Source organism: Indicator indicator, chromosome 5 (assembly GCF_027791375.1).
Source record: "Indicator indicator isolate 239-I01 chromosome 5, UM_Iind_1.1, whole genome shotgun sequence".
In the NCBI taxonomy this organism is placed as follows: Eukaryota; Metazoa; Chordata; class Aves; order Piciformes; family Indicatoridae; genus Indicator; species Indicator indicator.
In genome coordinates this window covers 26,914,968-26,940,117 of record NC_072014.1, presented here as the reverse complement: position 1 = coordinate 26,940,117, position 25,150 = coordinate 26,914,968, and the positions used below count along the sequence as shown (strand labels likewise).

Below are 25,150 nucleotides of genomic sequence, written 5' to 3'. Positions count from 1 at the left end.
CTTTGCTCTCCAGCCCCTTCTGCTCACTTGTTTGTCAGCATTTGAGATTCATGGTTTTGAGGTTTGCTTTCTGTTCCATTTGCTTGCAGCTGCAGGTTTGAATGTAGGAAGCTTGCCTGCTACTCTTCTGTCTTTTTGTTTAGAATTTGATGTGACTATCCTAGTTCTTGAATTATCCTCTGGGATGACAGGCTTGTAATATTAGATAGCTGAGAATGCTAAGAATTTATGCTGTAGCCTGCAGTTGGACTGCAGGATCAGAACTGTCTTCACTTTCATGCTTGTTTTGTTTCAGGATGAATCTCATTTCCTAAAGAACATAAAAACTGCACGATGCCGAGTTGCCATGCCTCTGCTTAAGGTGCGTATGCTGGGTGCCAAACTTCTAGCAGCTAAGGTCAGGCTCCCAAAGCAGAGTCGCTCCATTTACCAGGTTTAGGAGCTGGCAGCTGAATATTCTAGTTGTGCAAGAGGAAATCCAGGTGATGTTGTAGATCCAAGAGCAAAATTTGTCTCTGGCTTAGCTATTTGTTTCCATACGAATGTTAGATGGTAATACCGAAGCTCCCTTGATGTAATTGTGACACTGCCACTGATGAGTTTTGTAGTGAGAATGTCGGAACTTAGTATACGGACTTGGAGAATACAAAGAATATAGCAGTGTTAATGTAGCTTGCTTAATAGAAATAGTTATTATCAGTTACCACCTGGCACACAAATCACTGCTGTATATCAAAGTGGCATTACCTAGATCCCTTCCTTGGCTTTGATTTTGGGCTGTGCTCTATTACTGCAAGCTTCTAATGTATTTGTGTGGCTGGGGTTCAGGAATGTTCCTGCTGATTAAATGTACAGAACTAGCAGGAAATGGCAGAATGTAAGGTTAGCAAGACAGGTGGCCCGCAGAAGGGAGGCAATGTTCAATTATGCAATAACAGAAGAGATGTAAATTTTAATGTCTGCCTGTTGTCCTGGAATCGGAGAACCAAACTCCCTGGTAGCCTTTAGCAGATTAAAGTTATGAGCAGTTTCTAGACACTGCAGAGTATGTACATTAGAACAAGGTAAATGCAGTTCCTCTTCAGCAATTATCAGCAAGTGTGTATAAAGAGAAGATGCAATCTGTGATGGTTTTAACAGCCAACTTTTATATGTAAGATTCTTAATGGCAAGCTGAAGGTGGTTGCCCTTGAATAACTTAATTTTTCTCTTTAAAGGCCTGCCTCTTGGCTTTCAAATCACTTCAGTTTTAATGTTTGGAAACAAAGTAGGAGGTCCAATTTTATGAGCAGTTTGAAGTACAATTATTAGAGTGTTTGTCTGAAAGTGATGGAAAAGAACATATTTAGCTCACTGCAAAATGCTCCAAAAGTACTCTCATCTTTTTCTATTTGTAACTTTTTAAGGATCAGCTTGTCAAAATTACTTGTAGGCTACACGATATGAAAGTGAAAGATGGTAGCTGTTAAGCAGAGGTTAATTGCCTGTATGGACTACAGTGAGAATTTACAGTTTCATGCTGTCACATCACTGGCCTTAGAGAATTGATAACTAGTGCTTCTGAAAGTGAATTTCAGTCTTCTGAAAGCATTAAGAGTTTCATGTTCATACCATGCGTTATCTCACCTGCAAACAGCATACAGTACCAGATATTTTGTTAGATGTTAATGTAAATTTCATCCTCCTGCTTGCTGCCTGCCATTTCTGAAGTGTATTTACTGTGATAGCCACTCTTCTGCCCTCCTTGTTTTCCAACACAGGCATTTTGTTCTAAAAGCAGTCCCTCTGGCAGCTTTGTCTTCAACTACCAAGGAGTGATGCTGTGTTCACTACTGGTGCAGCACATCACAGCGATGCTTTTGTATTTGAAAGAACTAGCAGAATAAGGGTTTTTGTTGCTTGAGTCCTGGATTTAACAGCTATACTGTGTTATCATTTGTAGTAATAGTAAATGGGGTAAAAATTGAAGTTTTTTTCAGTGTTTTACATAATACTTTCACGTTATTCAATAAAAGGCATTGATAAACACGCTGCTGAGGATAATATTGTTGCTCTTGCCTTCTTTATGTCAAAAGGATTAGAGCAGTACTGGGGCTCACACAAGAGACCAAAAACTGGTGTATTTATTGACAAGCCCTTGACAGGCATACTGCTTCTGGCACCTCAGTCCCAGCCTCAAAGTCATAATGTGAAGCCATGCCAGTGCTGTAAGTGGAGCCCGGGGAAGCAACTCATGCCTTACCTACCTGCTAAGCATTGCCACTTCTAACTATTGCTACTACTTTAAACTCTGAAATTGACATAATCGCTTCTATTTCCTGGGAGGGTCTCAACATCCTAAAGCATGAAAGCTTAGTCTTGAACTACCTTTTGAGGACAGGAAATAGAAAAAAAAAACCAAAAACAGAACAACAAACCAAACAACAACCAAAAAAACCAACCACAACCAAACCTCAGAAATCTGATCCTTGGTCTTTTCATACTACAAAAATCTGAGTCCATAATGGAACTGGGCAACCTAAGTTAATAGTTCTAAACCTGAAATGTTTCTGTCACTTCCATCCATACTTAATGGATTCTTGATAGAATCTGTTCCTGTGACTTCTCTGCTTGAATAATAGGTAAAATTAAAAAAAATTGTTGCAAGTGTTTAGACAGAAATGCACAATAATCAGATTAAATCAATACATTCATAATAAGCAAAACTTGCCTTGGATATTACTTTCAGATTTGCCTTTTTAGACAGCCAAGCAGAATCTCCACCTCTGAAATATTTAATCTGTGGTTACAGCATTTAAAGCCTCATTTAAGTTTTAATATCTTCTCCTGCTCTCTTGTATGTATTGTGCAGCAAGTGTGGTATGGGATTGTCAGGCACAACCATGTGTTAAATATGGGTTAAGTTTGTCACTGGGGAACTTCAAGACATTTTGTTAACATTTAAAACACCCACCCAAACTCTGTGTCTATTATTCATTATCATTGTGATATCATAGCTGCTACTCCAACAGACGTGTAGGAAATTTTTGCTTGGGACAATGGGAAGTGTGACCAGAAAGACTTTTTAGTGTGTTTTTATAATGGCTGGATGTATGCAGTGACTGTGCTCACTACCTGGCATCTTACCTCAGGCTGTTGCTAATTTTAGAGTAAGTGTATAGACACATTGCCCAACTTACTGTTCCTAGTCAAAACTTTGAGGGGAACTTATAATTACACAAACAGTGAGAGTGAGCTGAAATAGCAGCAACAAAATGTTTAGGCCTAGATTTCTTACTCCCTTCACATTCCCAGAGCAAAATTGTGGGTGTGCAGACTTGTACATGGGGGAGAAACTTCATCTGCCTACATGAAACCAGGTGGCAGAGTTTGTACACAGTCTGTGTGCATCCCTGCAAAATTATTGGAGGCGTATGGATTGCAAGCTGTAGTAGAAAAGAGTCCTTTGGTGTTTTGGCATGTGGCAAAAATCCTGCTTTCAAGCTCAGCCAGCTTTCACACTGTCCAGTCTGTGCCAGCAGCTGCATGAGATCTGTCCCTAGCTTTAGCATCTTTCATGGTACTCAAGAGGGCTAGAAGTTCTTGTGTTGAAAGTAGTCCTTTTGTCTTGTTTTCACACACATCAAAGTGCGAATGGCCTCATACTGTTGGGCTTTGATCGAGTAGCCAGAAGGCCCAGTCAGGCCTGGCTTGTCCTTGCCCCACTCCAGAGCTGTGGCAATTAGTAATACAACCTATTTGTTAGCTTGCTCATGATTGCAACTAAGCTCTCCTGGGAGTACTAACAATACTGGTTGTTCCCTTTGCCTCCATCCTGTGTCTGCCTCCCTCAGAGGCAGAATGTGTCATGATGTTACACATTTTGTAAGCATTTTGTTTTTCCTTTCTAAGATTAGACTGGCCCAGAGATGTTGACGTAGGAGAGGGAGTATGCATGCTATCAATATCCATAAAACAGCAAAGTCTCAGGGGTGTAGAGAAGAATTAAAAACAAAATGGAAGTTTTTCAGTGATCTGCAGTGGGATCTCTTGGGACCAGGGTGAGAAGGATTCTACATCCTTCTACCAGCCGAAGTGCTGTATGGTCTTTGTTCTTCTGTAATTGCATGGAGTACTGCAAGGCAATGGAAACTGGCAGAGGTCCCAATGGAACATGGATGAATTTTTTTGGAAGCACAGCAGTGAGTTTTTAGTGAAGAACTGGGTTAGAAACTGAGAAGTAAAGTAGTATAGAACCAAAGACTCCGGAGGCATAAAATGGTCTTATTCCCATGGTGTTTCCTGTGGGCTTTGTTCCAAAACATTTGGGTAATATTGCTAATGTGATTGTTCTTATTGAGCTGCTGTTCAGGTTAATAGCATGATGTACATCCTGATGTATGCAGAGTTAAAGGTCTTTATTGCTATTACGGAAGTCCTAGTACATTGTGTGTCTGGAACCTAATACTCTTTGTGCTTGTTTTAATAAAGAAATACTTAAAAATAATGGAAGGAAACAGGCCAATGCTGAAGGTAGAAGGTGAGGATGGAACACAGAAATTTCCCTTTCCATTGGGAAATTAACAACAGCTGTCTTTAGGCATAAAAAATCCACATGGACTGAATAAACAAGCTTTTACTTCTTGTCACCTGCTGAGAGAAGTGACTTCATCTTGAAATTGGAGAAGATGTTGGTCCTCAAGCCCACATCTTCAGATCTGCTGTTACCTTCTAATTTCCCTTCCTTCTCAAAATAGGGAGGTAGTGTAACTTCCTTTAGCTGACTTTTGCAAATTGACACACATTTTCTGTCTAGATGTCCCTTAAGAATGGGGAGAGACATTGGTTCTTGAAAAAACCCATCACCAACAAGTATAGCATTATCTTATGAAATGCAAAGCCCTGTCTTACCCAAGTACAGAAAGAGACTTCTTGAAACAGCTACAGCTGTTCCCCTGTATCTGATCTTCTATTTTATCAGGTGATTATCTCTATTGTATCATGAAACTCTCAGATTTGTCATTTCACAGGATAAGCTAATAGCTAATCTTATGATAAGCAGTTCAAAATGACAGAGTAAGCAAAAACTGGGGACACAAAAATTTGTACAGCTAGAACCAGCCACACTTATTTTAAAAAGTGTATCAGTCTGTTAGCATATGGCAGAGCTCATGCTGTGAGATTCATTTAACACAGAGACAGTTATTGTATGTCAATGAGGCTCTTTGCATGTTCAATTATTTCTTTGTGGCATAAGCCTCACCCGCTCCCTCCCCTTACCTACTCCCCTTCAAATCGTTTGGATGCTGGGTTTTGACCTCTCGAGTGAGTGCTGTTGAGGGTTACCCTTTGATAAATTATTCTTTGACTTTCAAAAATTACTTTTTTTAATGTTGTCACAGCTGTGGGATTAATTCTTTCTGGTATATTGTGTGTGAGTGTAGTACTACAAAGCCACAATTGTCTTATGTTACTTAGTAAATGAGGGCTACAGATTAGGTCTCCACCAGTCAATCACTGTCTCGAGTTCTCTTAAGCAGTCTTGCAAGAAAGTAGCTGTAAGAATAGTCCCAAAGAGACATGAGAGAGAAGAGTGTTTTCTGAGGAAGTTAAGCTTCGTGCCTAAATGCTAACGAGTAGCTAATGTTAGTTCTCCTATGTGGATTTGTGTACCAATTGATTACAGATGTGGTCTTGCTAGAAAGCCTTTGCTGGTCCCTGCAATCTTATTTGCTGTATTGTTGTTCCAATATTATAGACCTCAGAAGAATGAGAGTAAGTTTTCTCTCTTGACAGCACCGAAGGTTCAGCAGGAAACAAGAAATAAACAGTAATCAACAGAGGCTTCTTTGCAGGAGCAAATCTTTATTGGCATCTACTCCAAGTGAGTTGCCACTAGAAAAAGAAACGTGAATCAAAGTCATTTATTTAATCCAGAATATAAGATAGCCTTCACCACTCAGAAAATTCTTGTCTTAGTATTTTGTTTTCCTTTTTTTCTTCTTGGGCTCCTTCTGTCATTGATCTTAAAACTGAAAAGGACCCTTGGGATAATGAGTTAAGACCACCTATATTCCACACAACTTTCTTGAATTAATTTCTTCAAGTTCTTAACAGCACTTATAGAGCTTTTGGGGTTTCATTGGCATTTTTTGTTGTCATTCTTGTCATTTTTGGGGTTTAGTTCTTGATTTAAGTGGCTAATTGTATAAGGTGTGTCAGTGATTGCAGTGGTTAGATGCCCTATCTGTTCAGAAGTAAGCTGTGCACAGCAAAACAGCAGCTGGACAATTTTAGAATTCAAATAACCTGTAACTTCATATTTCTCTCTTTTGATACTTGTTTAGGGATTGGGGAAGGAGCTTGACTAATTGATTTGACTACTGGGGAATTAGTGATCCAACCTCATCTCATTTAGCTCCTGGGGAACACCCTCCAAAGAGGAGGAGCCTTGAGAATGTCTTAAAACCTTTTAACACAGTTGGATTTATGTTGCATTTAATACGTCCCTGGTCTGTTTTGAATGACCTTTTCTCTCTTTAGCGTGTTCCAGAGTTACTTGAAATGAGCTGTCTGTAATTGCATGACTTCCATGTTGTCTTTTTTGCTAGCAGTGGCCTTCTGTTAGTCCAGGAGGAAAAAGTGTAATTTGGAGGCTTCTTGCACATGTAGGACTGGCAGATTTCTCAGGGTGATGTCTGTTTATTCCACAAAAGATTCTGCAAGGCATCAGATGTTGTCAGGTTCTGCTCAATTGATCTCCACTGTTACCTTAATTTTAAAAACTGACCTAATTTCTGCTTTATCACTTATTTTCCTCATGGGATCTCATATCTTTGGTCTCTGACTCATCTCTTTTTTGAATAGCAAAAAGTCTTGTGCAAACTAACTCTCACCTTCTGACATGTCCGAAGGTTTGACTTCTACTCTTACTTAGTTCAATAAACATCGTGCTTTTTTAAATGTTTGTGGGAATTGTCTGATCCTGGTGGTGGTATTTCCTTCTGATCTATTTAATAGGGATGGAGGGAGAAGGCAAGTCCCACCTTAATTGCAACCTATATATAAGTATCTGGTAAAAAGCCCTGAAATTAATTTCCGGTAACTGATTTGTGAACTCTTTTCCCACCAGATTTGATTGGTGAATGGGTGCATCAGCTGAATAGATTTGGGTGACTGATAGATCTCAGTGAAACAATAAAAGGATTTAACTTTCTTTTTCATTTAAATGTGAATGAGCCATTGGTACAGATGTCAATCAAAGAAGCTCTTTGTTATTTTAATGAACTTGCATTAAACCATGCAGGAAATTACAAGGCATGTGTCATTTAACTGCTACAGGTGAATTTACAGCAGTAGAAATTCATAGCTCTTGTCAAATAGTACAACTACATAATAATGGAGATTTGAGAGTAGAAATTCATCTTGGAGATTTTTATGTCTACAGAATGTTTGTTTTATTTTTTGCCTCAGTTTTGGGAGCACCTATTTTAGATAAAGGTTTCCTATCCCCTTCCTGTTTCACCTACAACATGTTTAACAATTGTTTTACACGATTTGTATTTATTAGCTCATATTCTAGCATCCAGATCATGTTCTGATCCTGCTTCAAGCAGCTTCATCTTTCTCTCCTTCCTAGTAGAATTAAGGGAAAAAAAAAAAAAAGTCCTGCTTTTCTGGATCTCTTCTGCTTTTGTGAGGAACACAAGCTGTTTATGGCTTGCTGTGGCAGGTTTATTACAAGAGAATTTTTTGAGAGTGAGGATGTACCTGAGAGGGTGTGTCATTTTGCTGTAACATCTGAAGCCAAATGAAATGTTGAACCAGGCATAAGCTATAAACATGTCTTGTGAGTAAATGCCAAATCAGAAAGTACTGTTATAAAAATTAGTATCTCCTTCCATTACAGCATGTGGGTGATGAATAAGAAGCACTATGTTTGTCATGCTTCCTAGAAGTTCTAAGCACTGCCTTTTAGTGTCTTCAGGCAGTGAAGGCTGGAGGTATCTGTGGAGGGTGAAGTACACTTCCATTTAAGGTGCTTGGACAATGGCTCTGGGATTTTCTTTCAGGAGTAGGGATGACTTCTTAGCAGATTAGGCTTATCTTGTAAGATGTATGGTAACAGTGCTCCATTTTGCTTTCCCAGGCTGCCAAGAGAGTGATCTTGCTCTCGGGAACCCCTGCTATGTCACGGCCTATGGAGCTCTACACGCAGATCGCGGCTGTCCAGCCAACCTTCTTCCCACAGTTCCACTCTTTTGGGCTGCGCTACTGTGATGCCAAGAAGGTACTTCAGTGAAGGAAGTGACAGATGTGACTCTGCAAATTGCATTTTATTTTCTTACCTTCTTTCTGTCTGATGTTGAGAGAGTATTGCTGCAGATTAACGTTTTGAAAGCTTTCAAACTGAGAAGTGAGGGAAGCAAAAAGCTATTAAAAAACAAACAAACAAACAAAACAAACCCCCCCCCCAAAAAGTGGCCATAGCTGAGGAGTGTTTTAAATGGGCAGAGTTAACTACTGGGCCTTTAAAGAGCTGCAGGTTTAAGCTAATTGAGATAAAAATAAAACCAACCCTAAACTAGTTTCCAGTCTGTTTTAGTGACTGATCCTCAGCATATCCTGAAAATACGTTAACTTCTATTCCTTGCCAGCTGCTCAGCAGTGGTTTCAGCAGATTCATTAGGTGCAACCCTTGCAGGATCTTGGCTTTACAGTAAGCCAGCATTTGTCACCATGATGGAGATGTTACTCTCAACATATGGGCAATTCAGCTGTACTTGGATTTGCCATTTTTTAGGGCTGCTGTGTGTGCTGGAACACAAAATGGTAAGAGAATAGCTTTCGCTGCTGCCTGTTGTACAAGGAGGCTCTAGGATCTTATGTACTGGTTGCATAGACAGAAAAAAAGGCAATCGAAGTTCACAGTATCACAGTCTCACAGTATATCAGAGGTTGGAAGGGACCTCAAGAGATCACCAGGTCCAAGCCCTCTGCCAGAGCAGGATCACTTAGGGTAGTCTGTACAGGAATGCGTCCAGGTGGGTTTTGAAAGTCTCCAGAGAAGGAGACTCCACAACTCCCCTGGGCAGCCTGTTCCAGTGCTCTGCCACCCTCATGTAAAGAAGTGTCTCCTCATGTTGAGGTGAAATCTTCTATGTCTTGTTTGATTCCATTGTTCCTTGTCTTATTGCTATGCACCACTGAAAAGAGCCTGGCCTCCTCCACTTGACACCGTGCCCCGAGATATTTATACACATTGATCAGATCCCCTCTCAGTCTTCTCAAGACTAAACAGTCCCAGGGATCTCAGCGTCTCTTCATAGGGGAGATACTCAAATCCCCTAATCATCCTCATGGATCTCTATTGGATTCTCTCCAGCAGTTCTCTGTCTTTCTTGAACTGGGGAGCCCAAAACTGGATGCAGTATTCCAGGTGTGGTCTCACCAGGGCAGAGTTAGAGAGGTAGAAGAACTTCCCTAGACCTGCTGGACACACCTTTCTTGATACATCCCAGGATCCCATTGGCTCTCTTGGCTACAAGGGCACATTGTTGTCCCATGGAGAACTTGCTGTCCATCAGCACTCCAAGGTCTTTCTCTGTGGAGCAGCTTTCCAGCAGGGCAGCCCCTAACCTGTACTGGTGCCTGTTGTTATTCCTCCCCAGATGTAGGACCCTGCACTTGTGCTTATTAAGATTCGTGAGGTTTGCCTGCACCCAGCTCTCCAGCCTGTCCAGGTCACGTTGGATGGCTGCACAGCCTGACAGGTGTCAGCCAACCCCCCCAGCTTTGTATCATCAGTGAACTTGCTGAGGGTACTCTCAATGCCCTCATCCAGGTCATTGATAAAGATACTGAACAAAACTGGACCCAGTACCAGTCCCTGGGGAACACCACTGGCCACAGGCCTCCAAGTTGACTCTGTGCCACTGATGATGACCCTCCGAACTCTGTTGTTGAGCCAGTTTGCAATCCACCTCACTGACCAGCTGTCTATGCCACATCTCCTGAGCTTTTCTATGAGGATGCTATGGGAGACAGTATCAAAAGCTTTACTGAAGTCAAGATATATGACATCCACTGCTCTTCCCTCATCTACCCATTTGGTCATAATTTCATAGAAGGCTAATCAGATTATTCAGACAGGATCTCCCCTTGGTAAATCCATGTTGGGTACTCCTGATACTGCTTGCCTTCCATGTGGTTAGAGATGACCACAGGATGAGCTGCTCCATCATCTTTCCAGGGATGGAGGTGAGGCTGGCTGGTCTGTAGTTGCCTGGGTCCTCCTTCTTGCCTTTTTTTGAAGGCTGGAGTGACATTTGCTTTCTTCCAGTCATCAGGCACCTCTCCTGTTCTCCACAACTTTTCAAAGATGATGGAGAGAGGTTGAGCAACACTATCAGCCAGCTCTCTCAGCATTCATGGATGCATCCCATCAGGGCCCATGGCTTTGTTTGTCTTTAGTTGGTATAAGAGATCTCTAACCCTGTCCTGACTGACCAGCGGAATGTCCGCATCTCTCCAGTTCTGCTCGCTTGCTTCTAGAGAGTGAGCTTCTTGAGGGCTGGTTTTAGGAGTAAAGACCGAGGCAAAGGCAGCATTCAGCAACTCTGCCATCTCTGCATCATCAGTTACCATATCTCCTATATCATTCAGCAGTGGGCCCTTCCTTTTCCCTGCTCTTCCTTTTATCATTGATGTATTTGAAAAAACTCTTCTTGTTCTCTTTCACCCCTCTGGCAAGATTCAGTTCCAGGAGGGCCTTGGCCTTCCTTGTTGCATCTCTACATTCTCTGGTTATATCTCTATAATTCTCCCACCTGACCAGTCCTTTTTTCACATATCGTAAACCTCCTTTTTATTTTTGAGTTTTACTAGGAGTTCCTTGCTTATCCATGCAGGTCTTCTGCTTACCTTACTAGACTTTTGTTTTTCAAGGGAATACATTTCTCTTGAGCTTGGAGGAGGTAATGTTTGAATCTTAACCAGCTCTCTTGGGCCCCCCTTCCCTTCAGAGCCCTGAGGTAAGCTTTAGAATAAGAGCCCTCTAATCAGGCATGCCCTCCAGTTCCTCCAAGACAAGCATGTGGCTTGGCAGCATGAGCATGGACATGTAGTGCATGAACTTGCATACTCTGCTTTGTTCTCAAGTAATCACTTCTTGTGCCTCATTTTCTGTAAGACTGGGCAATAGTTTTCACCAAATGACCATTTTGATGCTCCAGAATATTTACAGAAGAACTGAACATCATCAGTGTGTGCCATAAAAACAGAGCTATTTGTAGGGCACTTTGGTGTCTTCTGTTCTCTGCTTAGAGTAGCTAACGTGCCAAGCTTCTGTCAAGATGAACCATATTGCACTCTGAGAGTCCTCGAGTCCCCTTTTTCCATAGATCTGAATGCCCACTTCTTACACAGGTAGCATAGTGCTGTTCTATGTGTGTCCCAATGTGCAAGCTAGATGAGCTGTTGTTTGGCTTTGATACTCATACACTGATGCCACTGATTTAAAATAAGGCCATTAGCACTCAGTATCACAGATACAGACCTTGAGTTCTGGAAGATGACAGCATTCCTGTGAACAAAGCACTGCTTTCCTGGCAGAGGGTAAACTTTCTCCATCCATAGCAGGAATTACATAGGAGAGGGTCATGCCTTCTGATGAGCTTCATTGTCTTTGTTGAAAGATTCCTGTGTGAGTAGCGTCCAGATGCAGTTTAATCTCATTGATTCTCTGCAGTAAAAAGCAATGCTGAATTACAGTGTGTGAGTCTAAATAGGTTTGAAATTTCATAAACCCTTTGAGGGTAAAGGGTATAGTTCTGCATGACTAGCTTTAGTTCAGTTATGAGGTATATGGACCTCAGGTATGATCTTGCATGGAATAAAAGAAAGAAAATTGTTTTACAAGGTCCAGGTTGTAAGAGTATATTCAGTGTAAAATGAGTTTTCAACCCACAATGAAACTCAGTGTGGAGGGCACAATCTATATCAGCTTCCCTTCAGAAACTCTGTAGGGTTTCTAGTACAGTTTTGCTTCTCTGACCTGTCTCTACTAGGCAGTTGAACATTACTAGTCTTCTTAGTGCTCACCTGGGACATTTTGCTACAGTTAATGTCAGTAAATTATAAAGTGAACCTAGAATGAATTTGGCTATCTGCAAAAGGAAGAAATGGAGCTGCTGGAAATGAAGGGATATGGGGAAAAAAAGAGACTACTGGATGTTGGTCTGCTATAGATCCTCTCATCAATGAGTAAATTAAAAGGTGTTTTGATGATTGTAGTTGTTCCCTCAAGATTGTATATGGCACTCCTGTTCCTTTTTGCAGCTCAAACCTCAGATTGTGAAGAAATTTTGTGCTATTTTTGCTGTCATTCCTTAAACAGATTCTTAGAATCATAGAATCAACCAGGTTGGAAGAGACCTCCAAGATCATCCAGTCCAACCTATCACCCAGCCCTAAGCAATGACCTAGACCATGGCACTAAGTGCCTCACCCAGTCTCCTCTTGAACGTCTCCAGCGATGGTGACTCCACCACCTCCCTGGGCAGCCCATTCCAATGTGCAATCACCCTCTCTGTGAAGAACTTCCTCCTAATATCCAGCCTATACCTCTCCTGGCACAACTTGAGACTGTGTCCTCTTGTTCTGGTGCTGGTTGCCTGGGAGAAGAGACCAACCCCCACCTGCCTACAACCTCCCTTCAGGTAGTTGTAGACAGCAATGAGGTCTGCCCTGAGCCTCCTCTTCACCAGGCTAAACAACCCCAGTTCTTCTTTCTGTCCTGAAAGTGGCAGCATTGTGAGTGGAGATAGAATTGCACCGAACCAGAGAGAGGTTTTGCAAGGCTTTTGGAGATCAGTCAAGATGTAAGATGCTATGTAAAAACGTTTTGGTATTAATAATTAATCTGATTGCATTATAAGGCTTTTTTAAAAAAAATCTGAACTATTAAATTTAAAACTAAAACCTGAAGTTTGAAGATAATAGATTTTTTGACAGAAAATTGAAAATACCTGCAGATGTGATTAGAAATGATATAAAAGTTTATCATTTGTAATTCAGCCTCCAGCATTTGTACTCCTAAAAATGCTGAAAGTGAAATGTCACCTGCTTATTTACAAAATACCTCAAGTCTGTTTCCCAAAATACATGCTGTGAATTCATTTTTCAAACTGGCTGATGTTGGCAAATATTAAATAATTTCTATCTGAGCACATGCTCTGGATTTGTAAGAGTTTGGCAGCTTTTCTAGCACTGTAATAAGTTTACTGACTCATGTAAGATGCTGTAACACTTTGGTAAGAAAATCACAGTTGCAAGCATTTGTTCTGGAATGTTATGGATCAAAGCCAGATGTGTATTTTTGCAAAAAAATGTCCCTCTTGTTTCTTTCTTTCTCTTCTTTCCACAATATAATATACCCAACTGTATTTTAATTCAAAAAATAACCATCTTTTTTAATCATTTGCTAGGTGCAGCATAGAATTAGCATGTTCCCTTGTTTGCAAATTGTTCCAGCTGCAGTCACCAAAAAGGAAATGTAGTAATCCGAACATATTGTAGGGATTCTGCCTGTATGTGCTTTTTAATATGACAGTAGATACTGTACTGGTCCTGTTTGTGCCTAGTTCTTTCAGTTATGATGATGTTTCTCTTCTGAAATGAATTGTGCTATATGGATACAAAACATATTCATTATTATGGAAATGGAAAGTGGAAAGTCATGGACTGCATGGATAGAATGTGAGGAGAGCATTCAGGCCCTGTAGAAGGTCTTGCTCAGCAGCTGAGCCAGTGTTGATTCCTGCCACTTTGCTGCCAGCACACCAAGAGCAGTGTAAGCAGAGAGCTTACAAGGCTGAGTATAGCACCAGGTGGGTCTTTTTTGGTTCCGTATGTCTGCTCTGCTTAGCCCACAGAGCCTGAGGAAATCTGGAAAGGGGGCACAAAGACTGGGGCACAGCACTGTCAGCTTTCATGCAGTGTTTCTAATGCTAACAACCCAGCTAGACTTGGGCCAGCTTTACACAGACCTGGGGGATGTATCTGCATTGTGCTCCCAGTTTTAGCAAAGCAGAGCAGTAATACCCATGTTGGCTTTTTAAGTGCTTGGCTTACATCCAGGTGGGCTTATCACCTCTAGCTGTATAGCACTGAGCTGTTGTCAGAGCCAAAGTTTTAACATCAATTTGATGAAGTCAAATGAGTTTTGATGGTGACCGTAAGTGCTAGAATCTTAAGTTAGTTATTAGTTCACATCAGTGTAATATGACAAGAGAATTGCAGATTGTCCTGTTATATCTCAACCTGAAGTAGGAATGTTCACTTCCAGATATCAGAGATGTCTTAATTGCCTATAAGCTGTTGGATTCATTCTCTTTCTGTCTCATAACATGCTCTCATCCCTTGTTCTTAATGCAGTCAGTAAAGTGACTAATCTGATGGCTGGTATGATTTTTTTTTCATGCATTCTGCAGGAGGGTGGAGGGTACAGTGAACACTTTGGAACTTTTTCTCTATGTTGTAGCAGGTTTCTTTTGTGAAGGTTTGTTGTTCCAAGGCCAGAGGTGGTATTTTTTGCTTCTTTCCTTTTTTTTTTCTTTTTTTTCCCCCTGATACTGGCAGTAAGACTTGCCATGAGAGCTGTGAGAACTATTCCCCCTCTGCCCTGCTTTGATTTTCAGTATTACTCTAGCTGTATTTCATATACTTATTTGTGAAACTTCAGCAGAAAGTTCTCTAACTTCAGCACCTAAACCTTATTAGTCTCCTGTGCACAAGTTAAGTTGTTCAAAGATATTTCTTAGGGGAGTGTACCAATTTTGATGCCACTGTTTGTCAGCTTAGTTGTTCTTTCCTGGAGAACAAATGATAGGCTGTGGAGTAATGAGCTGAGATTAATTGAACTGAGGTATGTTGTCTTTACACAGGATCTTGGAGGATAGGGCAGGTTCAGAAGCAAGTGCTTCAAGGAGTAAATGAGGGATTTGTTCGGAGGAGCTTTGAAGCAATGAAGCTTTAAAGAATCAATGCTTGGACTGATGTATTTTGGGACAGAATTTAATTGTGGTTTGCTTGAGCCTGAGCCAAACATGATGATGGCAGAAACAAAGTATGTTAGGAAGCAGATCAAGAGACAGGTCACAGTGGTAAACAGGGAGTTTTGACCTAGCATTTACTAGGCATGTCACACAGGTGTAACATCTCTGTGAAGGCGTTTGGGCTAGGGATGTTTGTCCTCATACTGTTAGAGAAGATTTTTGTCTCTCTTTGCTTAAATCTGATGAAAATACGTGTGCACAGAACTGCAGTGAGTTCTGTCAGCCTAGTCAAAGCTGCAAGTGGAGGGCAGAAACACCTTACTGTGTGAGGACGAATGTCAAGGCACTGTGCTGTGGTAGGGATCCACACCCTTTTGTGTAGTCCTCTTCCCTGCATGTCCCTGAGTACTTCTAGGTAGAAAAAAGGGAAGTTTCTCAGTAACCTTCTGGTTGGGTGGATTAGTTTGTGCATTTGTATCTTGTTGTAGTTTTTATTAAGTATCTCTTTGTACTGACCATTAGGTTCTTGTCCAGTTTCCCTGCAAGATTTTTCTGCTCTTGGACCGCCTGCAGACCAGTTGCTTCTAAGTTTGACACTGATAACTGCTTTAATCTTTCCTAGTTGCCATGGGGTTGGGACTACTCTGGATCATCCAACTTAACTGAACTGAAAATTTTGCTGGAAGAGTCCATCATGATCCGACGTCTGAAATCAGATGTGCTTTCCCAGCTCCCAGCAAAGCAGCGCAAAATGGTTGTGGTGGCTCCTGAAGGCATTAATGCAAAGACCAAAGCTGTCTTGGCAGCTGAAGCAAAGAAGATGGCCCAGGGATATAAAAGTGTAAGTCAGAAACTATTTTCATGATGAGGCATTGATATTTCAGGTACCTTTATTTCAAAACATCAGTGGAGAAATAGTACATTGGATTCTAAGGGAAGTCAGAGCCACACTTTGTGTGAAGGTGCCGTGGGTGCTGAAGGCACAGCCTTAAATGAATGTACAATGCAATCAAAACAGCTTAGCTTTTTTTTTCCTTTTTACTTAAGTGGCCTACTTTGTCTCCTTGTGCAAAATACCATTTAATCTCTTTTCCTTTCTTGTTAGTCCTTTCTAAGTGTCTTTTGTACCTCCTGCCTCTACTTACTCTTCAGTCTTGCTGTGTAATACCATTCACTCTACAAATACAGCCTTGTTGAACCTGCATTGTGAGAACAGCAGAAGACAAAAATGTGAACTGTGTATTTTGTATTTGTTTGTTTGGGTTTTTTTTTTTTGTATGGGTGGCAAATGCAGGTTCTAGGCTCCTAGGTTGCTAGTAAGTTCTGTAAGAGCTTGGAGATTTTCATTGCCATTTTAGTTGGGAAATGCTTTCTCAACTAAAACTGTTTATGATCTGCTTGTCATCCAACTTGTAGGATTTGAGTAGGAGTTAGGAAGAGAGGTTGTAGAAATAGGAGTGTGTGAGTATTTGCCATACCCAGTGGTGAGTAGATTTACCCCTCCAGTCCCCTTTTGCTGTGCATTTTTAGGCAGATTTTGCTGTGCATTTTTAGGCAGATTTTTTCCAAGTAAACTGTTTATTGGCAGCAGCAGACATTCCAGATCTGTAAGCAAGAAGGACAAAAGACGCTTCTGAGACTCACATTTATTTACTTTTCTCTTTGCAGAAGCAACAGGAGAAGGAAGCTCTTCTTGTCTTCTACAGCAAAACAGCAGAAGCTAAAAGCCACTCAGTCGTGTAAGCTGCGTGTCATTGCTTCATTCTTGCCTAGTAAATTGTGTTTTTCCACTGAGAAAAGGAAAACAGTGCCTTAGAGATAACAGTGCAGGGACATGAAGCATAGCTTTGAGCCAGCTTAGAAAAAAATATTTTAATTACAATGCACTAAATGTTTTCTTCTCTCACAGTGCCTAGGCTGAGTAAGTCTTCTGATTTCATTCCAGATATGGATCTAAACTGTTGTTTGAACCATCTAAAATTACTTGGTGTTTGAGACTTGGATCAAGTTCTCTGGTGCTGGCCCTATTTCAGTTTAGGCAGAAGGTGGGTGTCAGGGAGCAATGAAACTAAATGTATGAACAGGATTTGAGAAAAGCAGAGAAGCAATCCTGTTGCAGCAGGAGTCGTGTGAGCCCAAAAGCTTGAGATGGACTGAGCTTTAGTTGTAGTATCATTTAAGGATGTCGTAGTCCCTGCTGAAGTTTTTTCCGTAGCACTCACATGGGACCTCAGTAGCAAAAACTTTCTATCATAAATGCGCTTTTATTCTGTCTTCCCCAGGAATAATTTCCTTTCGTGACTTTCTGTGCCCTTTCATCCTTACCCTTTCTGCTGGGACTGCAAAAGAGTTGCTTTAGGTCATATAGCATGACTTTTTAATAAGTATTATGCTAGTAACATGGAAAGAGTTTGCTGTTTCACAGCTTTCTGCATGTAAGGACCAGATGATATGCACTGTATGATTTCACAGTCTCAGACCTTGCTGGAAAACTTGCCTGTTTGGCACAGAACTGCACTTCAGAGTCCCAGTGCTCGTTTCTGTAGAACAGATTGTTCCTTTTATGTTAGTGAACAGTTAGAAGACTTTCTTCCTTTTAATTCAGTTACAAGTGTGAACTGAATATAAAACAATAGCTCTGGTAGGAGCTAATGTTATTTTTTTTTCCTGGAGTTTAGTAGCATTTAAGGTACCACTTATTACATGCTGGTAAAGTACAAGTCTATCTAGCTAATGGTATGATCATCAGCACCTCCCATAACTTAGCCTTGATGAGTGTCTTCCATTGCTTCCTTTGAAACGACAAGCCATTTGTTACATGGAATATGGGAATGAGATATAAAGTAATTGTAATGTGTTGGCATCTGCTTGCACACTGAGTGTTTGCAGTGATAGCAAGCAATCCCTCTTCTCCCCCAGATTTCTTAGTTAAATTATTTTGTCAGGTAGTTGGCATCTGAATGTCACAAACCCTGGGAGCTGCCTGCAAAGCACTGATACATCTTAATACAGTGCTTGAAATCCTGCTTAGTGTTTCTGACAGTTGCTGCTGACCTAAGATGTGTTGTATTTAGCAAAGGACTTGGTATTCCTCATCTTCACAACAATTTTGCTATTCCAAAAAAAAGATGACATTTGTATCATCCGTTCTGATAGCTGTTCCTATACTTAGTTACAAATTTCAGGCTTATAGGTGTTTTTCAGGCTCCAGTTGGCCTAGTTGTGACACAAGTTACTACACAGAAATGGGTTCTGTAGCTCTGCTATTAGTCCCTGGCAAAAGCCAGCTATTTTAATTTAATTAACACTTTAATTTGGTTTAAAAGGAGTCTTGTTACCTTTCACTGGTCATTAGCCTATATGTGTATGGATAATTCCTAGAAATAGCTGGTGTGTTTCAATTGTTAGACTGTAGTAAATTGTCAAGGGGAGCTCTTGCAAGAAAAAGTAGGATCCATGCTTTCAGAGACCTCTGCTTCTAAAATAAACACGAACTTAAGTAAACAGAGGAGGTTTAATTGTGTACAGATTATCTTTGTGTATTGTGATTGTGCAAAAGTTAGAAACATATAAAAGCGAATGAGATCAACTAATAAATACAAATGGCTTCCAGATGATTGGTCTGGGGTGTCATGTTTCAAGCAGGATATAATAGATTCTCAGTGATACCCAAGTATAAGTGGAGGCAACTGTCCAGCTGTAGTGAAGAAAAATGAATGGATTTCCCTGCCATGTCTTTTTTTTAATCTACAGGAGACTTTGCTTGCTACTTGCATTTTACTACAACTTTTTTTAAACTAGCCTATTTCTTAGTCTCTGTGTATAGATAAGCAGTATCTTAAAAATCTCTTAGAAGTAAAGCCTGTGTGCTCTCAGTACATAATTTTATATAAGCTTGTGGGTTTTGGTTTGTTTTTTAACTTCTTTATCTAGAGAATACATCCTGGAGTTACTGGAAAGTGGGAATCATAAATTCCTGGTGTTTGCACATCACAAGATTATGCTGGATGCAATAGTTGCAGTGCTGGAGAACAAAGTAAGTACTTGACTGAATTGTCTGAAGTTTATCAGTATTCCAACTTCAAATTTGATCAAGAGCTCCCCAGAGTTATGGCTAATTAGATTGTTTATGAAAGTTAGTGGCAGAGGGAGTTTCTACTTGCTGTGATTCTGAACGTGCCCATCACCAAGGGAGCTGAGCTGTCAGGGTGAATGCCTCACAGGATGCAGTTGGTACTAGCTGAATGGCTTTTGTGGAATTTGATGTTCTTTATTCTCTATCGTCTGCCCTGGGGCTTGTGAATTCTTGGAGGAGTATTACCCTGTGTGGCCATCTCTGCTTTGTGCTCCATTCTCAGATAGAGAATGTCACAATCCAAGTTCAGCTATGGCTGCCTTTATTTATCTGTGTGGTGCTCTTACTTCTTTGAACTGGGATGCTGTAAGGAGACTTGATAGACCTGCCAATCATCTGTCTGACTTGAAAAGTGTTTGGCTAATTATTCAGATGAGACTTCAATGGATGCCCCTAACGAGTTCTGGGTCACAAACCAGGGAAGACTTAGGGACATTGTGTAGGTTGTAGCAGCTGTAACATCAACACAGTGTTCAGCTTTGCATTAAGCCAGTTGCCTTTCCACTGTACTTGAGCCACCAGCTTGTGGCTGTCCTTCCTGTTGCTCAGGACTGGTGGGAGGGCAATGGTCATAAGGACAAGTCATGCATTGTGAACAGAGGGGAGGTACATTATACGCTGAGCTACAGTGCCTCTGCCTTAATGGTGAGGAAGGTCTTAAAAATGCAAACGTTGGCTTTTTATTTTCCTGGTTCTATTGTGGGGAACAGAATCCACAAAATGTGAAGGGAGGATACAGGAAAGGGAACACAGAGCTCTCCATCTTTTGCCTTTTCACAGCATGTCGAACACATTCGCATTGATGGGTCCACAATGTCAGCTGAGCGGCAGTCCCTGTGCCAGAAGTTCCAGAACTCAGAGAAGCAGATTGTGGCTGTCCTGTCCCTCACTGCTGCAAACATGGGCCTGACACTGTCTGCTGCAGACCTGGTGGTGTTTGCAGAGCTCTTCTGGAACCCAGGGGTATGCATCCTGGAGGGGACAGAGGTTGTTTGCTCCCCGGGGAGCAGAAACATTGGCACTTAGGAGGAAATGTAATGGACAAGGGACTTTCTCTAGCGTTTTTCTTTCTCTTATGACTACTTGTCTGTCCACCCCCAGGAGCTTTGGCTTGAACCACACCACCACAGTCACAGCTTGTTGGTGGGAAAAGATGGCACAAAAGGGAAACATGCTTCTGTGTCATAATTTGAGAACTCACAACTACTTGCCCAGCCAAGACCTGAAAGGGTCCCTCATCAGTGCTGACCCTCTACTTTAGAAAAAAGTCCTTTTTGGGAACCTAGTGCTCCAGATTTCTTCTTGGCTTAGTCTATGTTTGTGGATGCAGATGTTCACAGGGTCCAGAGGAGAAATAGTTGCAAAGTACAAGAAACAAGATCTGCCTGTTCTCTGCCTACACTTTAGGTATTGTAGTTCTCACTTTATTTTCTGTCTTTTTACATAAAGATTTTGATCCAAGCAGAAGATCGGGCACATCGAATTGGACAGACCAGCTCTGTTAATGTTCACTACCTGGTGGCTAAAGGCACAGCAGATGACTACTTATGGTAGGAAACGAGACACTTTGGTTCTCCTGCCACTTGTTTTCACTCTGTCACATGCGATGTAAGGTGCTTAATGTTGGAGCTGATTTCCACAGCCTGTGAAGGGAGGAGCATTGACTGCTAATGAGGGCTGCTGTGAGCTGGTGACGTGGCCTGGCCACAGTGGACATAACTCTGGATGATGAGCAGGAGGAATAAAAGTAGTTATGTGACAAAGAAATGGCTGTTGCGAGAAATTCTGGGAGAGCTGATGCATCTAAAACCTTCACTGCCTCTGTATAAGGAGAAGGAATTGTCTTAGATACAGCCCAGAACATTTGTGTGCTAGGATAAAGTGCTGAGTACTTTCAAGCAAAGTCAACACACACTGAAGATGGCTGCTTGTTGTGGATCAGGTCTGAGGAGCAATCTGCTGAAGGCTTTGACAGGGAGCTGTGGAGGAGGACTGCACTGTTGCTTTCCTCTTGCTCTTCAGTGAGCTCTTCCAGATGGATTAGAAAAGTGCTACTGATCCACCTCTGGAGAGTTGAGGTGAGAGCTATCAGTGGGCACTGGTCCTTAGTGCTGGGGAATCTGACATCCTGGAGAAGGGGAGGTTTTGGGAAATCCTTAGTGCTGCAAGGGAACTGACCTGCAAATGATGGAAAGAAAATACCCACTAGATGGTTTATTTAAAGTCCAAGATTATATCTTTATTACCTTGTTTGAAGGAATGAATGAACTCAGTGAGCTTGTGCAGTTCCCAGAATATCATGATGGCAAATAATTATAACCCTACAATGCAGGAATCTGGAAGCTGATGCATCGCCCACATTTCATGAGAAGTTAATGACAGTAATTCTGCTTTTATTTGTGAAATGCTGTCTGTGCAGTCATTAATGCTTAATGGGAAGCAAATGTGGCTCTCCAGAGGAAGACAGTAGCATCCTTTTTTAAAGGCAAGAAAAAGAACAAGACAACAAGGCTATTTGGTAAAGGCATTAACTGTGCTGTGGCCTTTGAATCTTTCCGAGTGTCCAGTCTGCAGGGGTTTGGGACTTCTCATTTTCTTGGGCTAGTGGTGGGTTCTTTCTCTTGCAATACATGAGGAGACACCTGCTGATGTCTCTGTTAATGATTAAATAAGAGTAATGAGATTACTCTTGTTTACCTGGAAGACTGAACACACAGGCTGTTAGAACTCCCTTTATCTGCATCCTCTTGTTCTGCCTTCATTGGTGTTACCTCAGTCAAATAGTTTCATTACTGGATATGTGTGTTCTCCAAATATCCTGAAATCCTCTTCTTGTTATTTATTTAAATCGGATTGATTGATATCCCAAGACAGCACACAATCACCATAAACAAGAGCAGGACAGGTTAAGGAACTAGTAAGCTTTAGTAGAAAAGCCAACTTGATATATCCCTGTTAGATGTCTTTCCATCCACATGCAGTAAATGACATATTGTCCTTACATGCTGTTTTCTTCCTTTCAGTAATACCTGTTTCTCTCTCCTAGGCCAATGATTCAAGAGAAAATGAAAGTGCTAGGGGAAGCTGGTCTTTCAGAAACTAATTTATCTGAAACAGCTGAATCCACTAATTACTGCCCTAAGGTAATTGACCTGAAAGAATACTGCGGGTCCATGGGAGAGGCTGAGTCGGCTTTGGCTTGTGTACATCTAGACTCAGGTGATGGGCAGGCTGACCTTACCCTTACACCTGTTCTGCCTTTGGTGCTACAGATCAGATTCTTCCGTTCTTTCCAGCATCCATACCTTGACTTGGACTCTCTACAGAGTTCTCAAGCCTGCTGCATGCAAGGAGACATAATAGCCTTCATAGCATATATATGTCTCTGGGATGTGTATATAGGGGGGTGTGTGTATATGATATATATACATGTGTACTCTGTCTCAGGGTGAGTGCCTTCTGATGGTTGCTCACTTTTGTTTTTATGTGACAATGTGTATGCTGATTCTGTCTGTTCTAATTTCTCAGCCAGATCCAAAGCAGAAGACCATCTACAACCTTTTCCAGAGGGCCTTCTCTGAGGGTGGAGATGACATTGATGAAGCTTTGCTTTTGGAGGCAGCTGATGCTTGCTGCAAATTTGACTCTGGCAGTGCCTTGCAAGATACAGAAGGAGAGACAGGTTCAGTGAGCCCCCCCAAAAAGCGACGTATTGAGGATTTTTTTAAAATGTCATGATGACAGCAAAAGCCACAATGGCTAAAATTATTTTTTTATCATTATTAAAAAATAGAAAACAAAACCAATCAAGTATTATTTTTTGAATTTCCAAAATAAAAGACTATACGTTTTCTGTATCTCTAGTGCATTTCATCCCAAAGGAGGAGAAGGCAGTCTGACAGTGTGACAGATGAGCAGCACACATCTGCAGTCCTGTTTTTGCCAGTGACCAAATGGCAATGGGCAAGTAGCATGTTGCTTCATTTCAGCATGTCAGCTTTCTTGGTTGCTTTGTTTAACAAGCAGATAATGGCTTCTGTCCATGAGGCAGTTGTAAGAACTAACTTCTTAGCAACAGAAGAGGGCTTTTAACAATCAATCTTCCAACTCCAAGAATTTTAGTCTGTATTTATGGGAGTCAGTTGTCTGGCAAAATTTTGCTTTTACTTGGGTCACTGACAAACTGTGTCATTGGTATTCAGCTTGGCAGTGAGTAGAAAAGATCCAGACAGATCTTAATGTTTTGTGAGGAGAGACCTAGATTTTTTGCCTGTGCAGAGCAGTCAGTACCTTAAAACTAAATAGTGTAACTGCCTGCCAGGAGGTGTGCATTGCCTGTTAGGCACCTGGCCTGCCTGAGCACACTGATCTCTGGCCTCAGCTGCTAAAAGCTTAGGACCTGTGCCATGGCATGTACTGCTTGTGTCAGTGGAGAGTGAAGCTTGTGCTGACTGCAAAGGATTAAGCATAGGTGCTTAGGAAGGAGGGATGTGTGTGTTTTCTTCAAAACCTGAAACTGATTTCTACAGATGGGTGAAGAGAGGGGAGCATGTGCTGAATTCTGCCCTTGTTTTGTAAGAGACTGATTCTGGACTGAGCCATTTAAAAGTTGTTTTAAGTCATAGTTCTCAAGGGGGTTTTGCTACTTTTTCGATTTTAGAATTTCATCTCTAATTTGGATCTTAAGCTTGAGAAATAAGTGATGCTGTGGAAATATTACCATTAAAGAAAAAAACCCCACAACATTTATTGGCTGAAAACAGGGTTTTTTGGGGACACTTCCTTTTGTACTTTCTAAAAGCATCAGCTTTCAAAAGGAAGACTCCCATGATACTTTGCTTTTAGATGAATCAACAGCTACTTCCATAACACATTTAGGCTAGCGCCTTAGGACATGTTATCTGTTCCCATTACAGCTCTGTGCAGGTTACAGTGAGAATGCCAAAAGCAGCACTGTTGCTTGATGCAGTGATTAAAATGCCTGGTTTTGATTTGTGAAGCCTCTTATCGTGCTTTCAGCCCTGTGAACTGGGAGACCTTAACTCCCAGCCTTGGTGCTGCCTGAGGAAACCTGCTTTTCAGTTACTTTCAGGAGATTGTGACACAATTGCTATCCCTTGGACATGTCTTGATTCCATTTCACAGTCATGATGCCTCTGCAATAACTCTAGAGGCTACTTCTGCTGTGGTTTGGACGTGAAGGCAAATGGCTGTTTGTCACAACTGGTCTTCTCATCCATCTCTGCATGGTTGTCTTTAATTTGTGTGTTATTGCCAGTGTGATGTAGTGTGATCAGAGATTAATATCTTTCATGCTTCTGGTCTTAGTACTAAAAGATTCTTGGAGATGAGCTGGTGTTAAGCAAATGTGATCAGGCAGTTCAGGAAACATACAATTTCATAAAGGTGCCAGTTAACGTTATACAACCATAATCTGTAGAGAAGGGTGAGGGAAAAGCAAGCTGAAGGCTTGCATTTAGTTTCTGGAGGCCAGGAGCTAATGTGCTATGCTTGGTGGTGTGTAGGTACCACAGATGCTGAAAGCAGACCCCTCTTTGACAGTTAGGAAGGAAAACGTTTGTCCCAAAAGATCAACCTGATAGTAACTGGGATATTTTTTCCTGCATCAAAGGATTTGGTTATCCCATTTTCAGCAAGTGCCGTCATGGAAATGCCCCGCAGGCTGTGCATGCAGTTGTGCTTTTCATTCCTGACTGCAGAAGGTGTGTTGCTGTGTGCGCACAAGTGAAGGGGAGTAAGATGGAGGGTCGTGTGCCTGGCTGACTGGAGGAAGTGCTTTATCTCTGCATTTGAGTCAGAGAGCTACATTCTCCAACAGCTGTCCAGGAGATAAATACAGCCTTTTCAACATTTTTTTGATGTCTGTCTTCTTTGACATGGAGCATTTAATCTGTTCCTAGGAGACGTCATCTTTCTACTTGCAGAGAGGACTGTTCTGAGTAAGGGGTGAGAAATGTTG

General features: G+C 41.4%; 1 protein-coding gene across 1 annotated transcript in view; it reads left to right on the top strand.

Moving 5' to 3' along the window:
• SMARCAL1 (SWI/SNF related, matrix associated, actin dependent regulator of chromatin, subfamily a like 1) overlaps nt 1-22,908 on the top strand; it is a 37,190-nt gene extending 14,282 nt beyond the window's left edge. The window contains exons 8-16 of the mRNA XM_054381240.1: nt 296-361; nt 8,129-8,269; nt 15,658-15,876; nt 16,704-16,774; nt 18,969-19,071; nt 19,951-20,133; nt 20,620-20,720; nt 22,217-22,313; nt 22,699-22,908. Coding sequence (XP_054237215.1) covers nt 296-361; nt 8,129-8,269; nt 15,658-15,876; nt 16,704-16,774; nt 18,969-19,071; nt 19,951-20,133; nt 20,620-20,720; nt 22,217-22,313; nt 22,699-22,908 — 1,191 coding nt within the window. The remainder of the gene's footprint in view (nt 1-295; nt 362-8,128; nt 8,270-15,657; nt 15,877-16,703; nt 16,775-18,968; nt 19,072-19,950; nt 20,134-20,619; nt 20,721-22,216; nt 22,314-22,698) is intronic.
• Nucleotides 22,909-25,150: the final 2,242 nt, after the last annotated feature.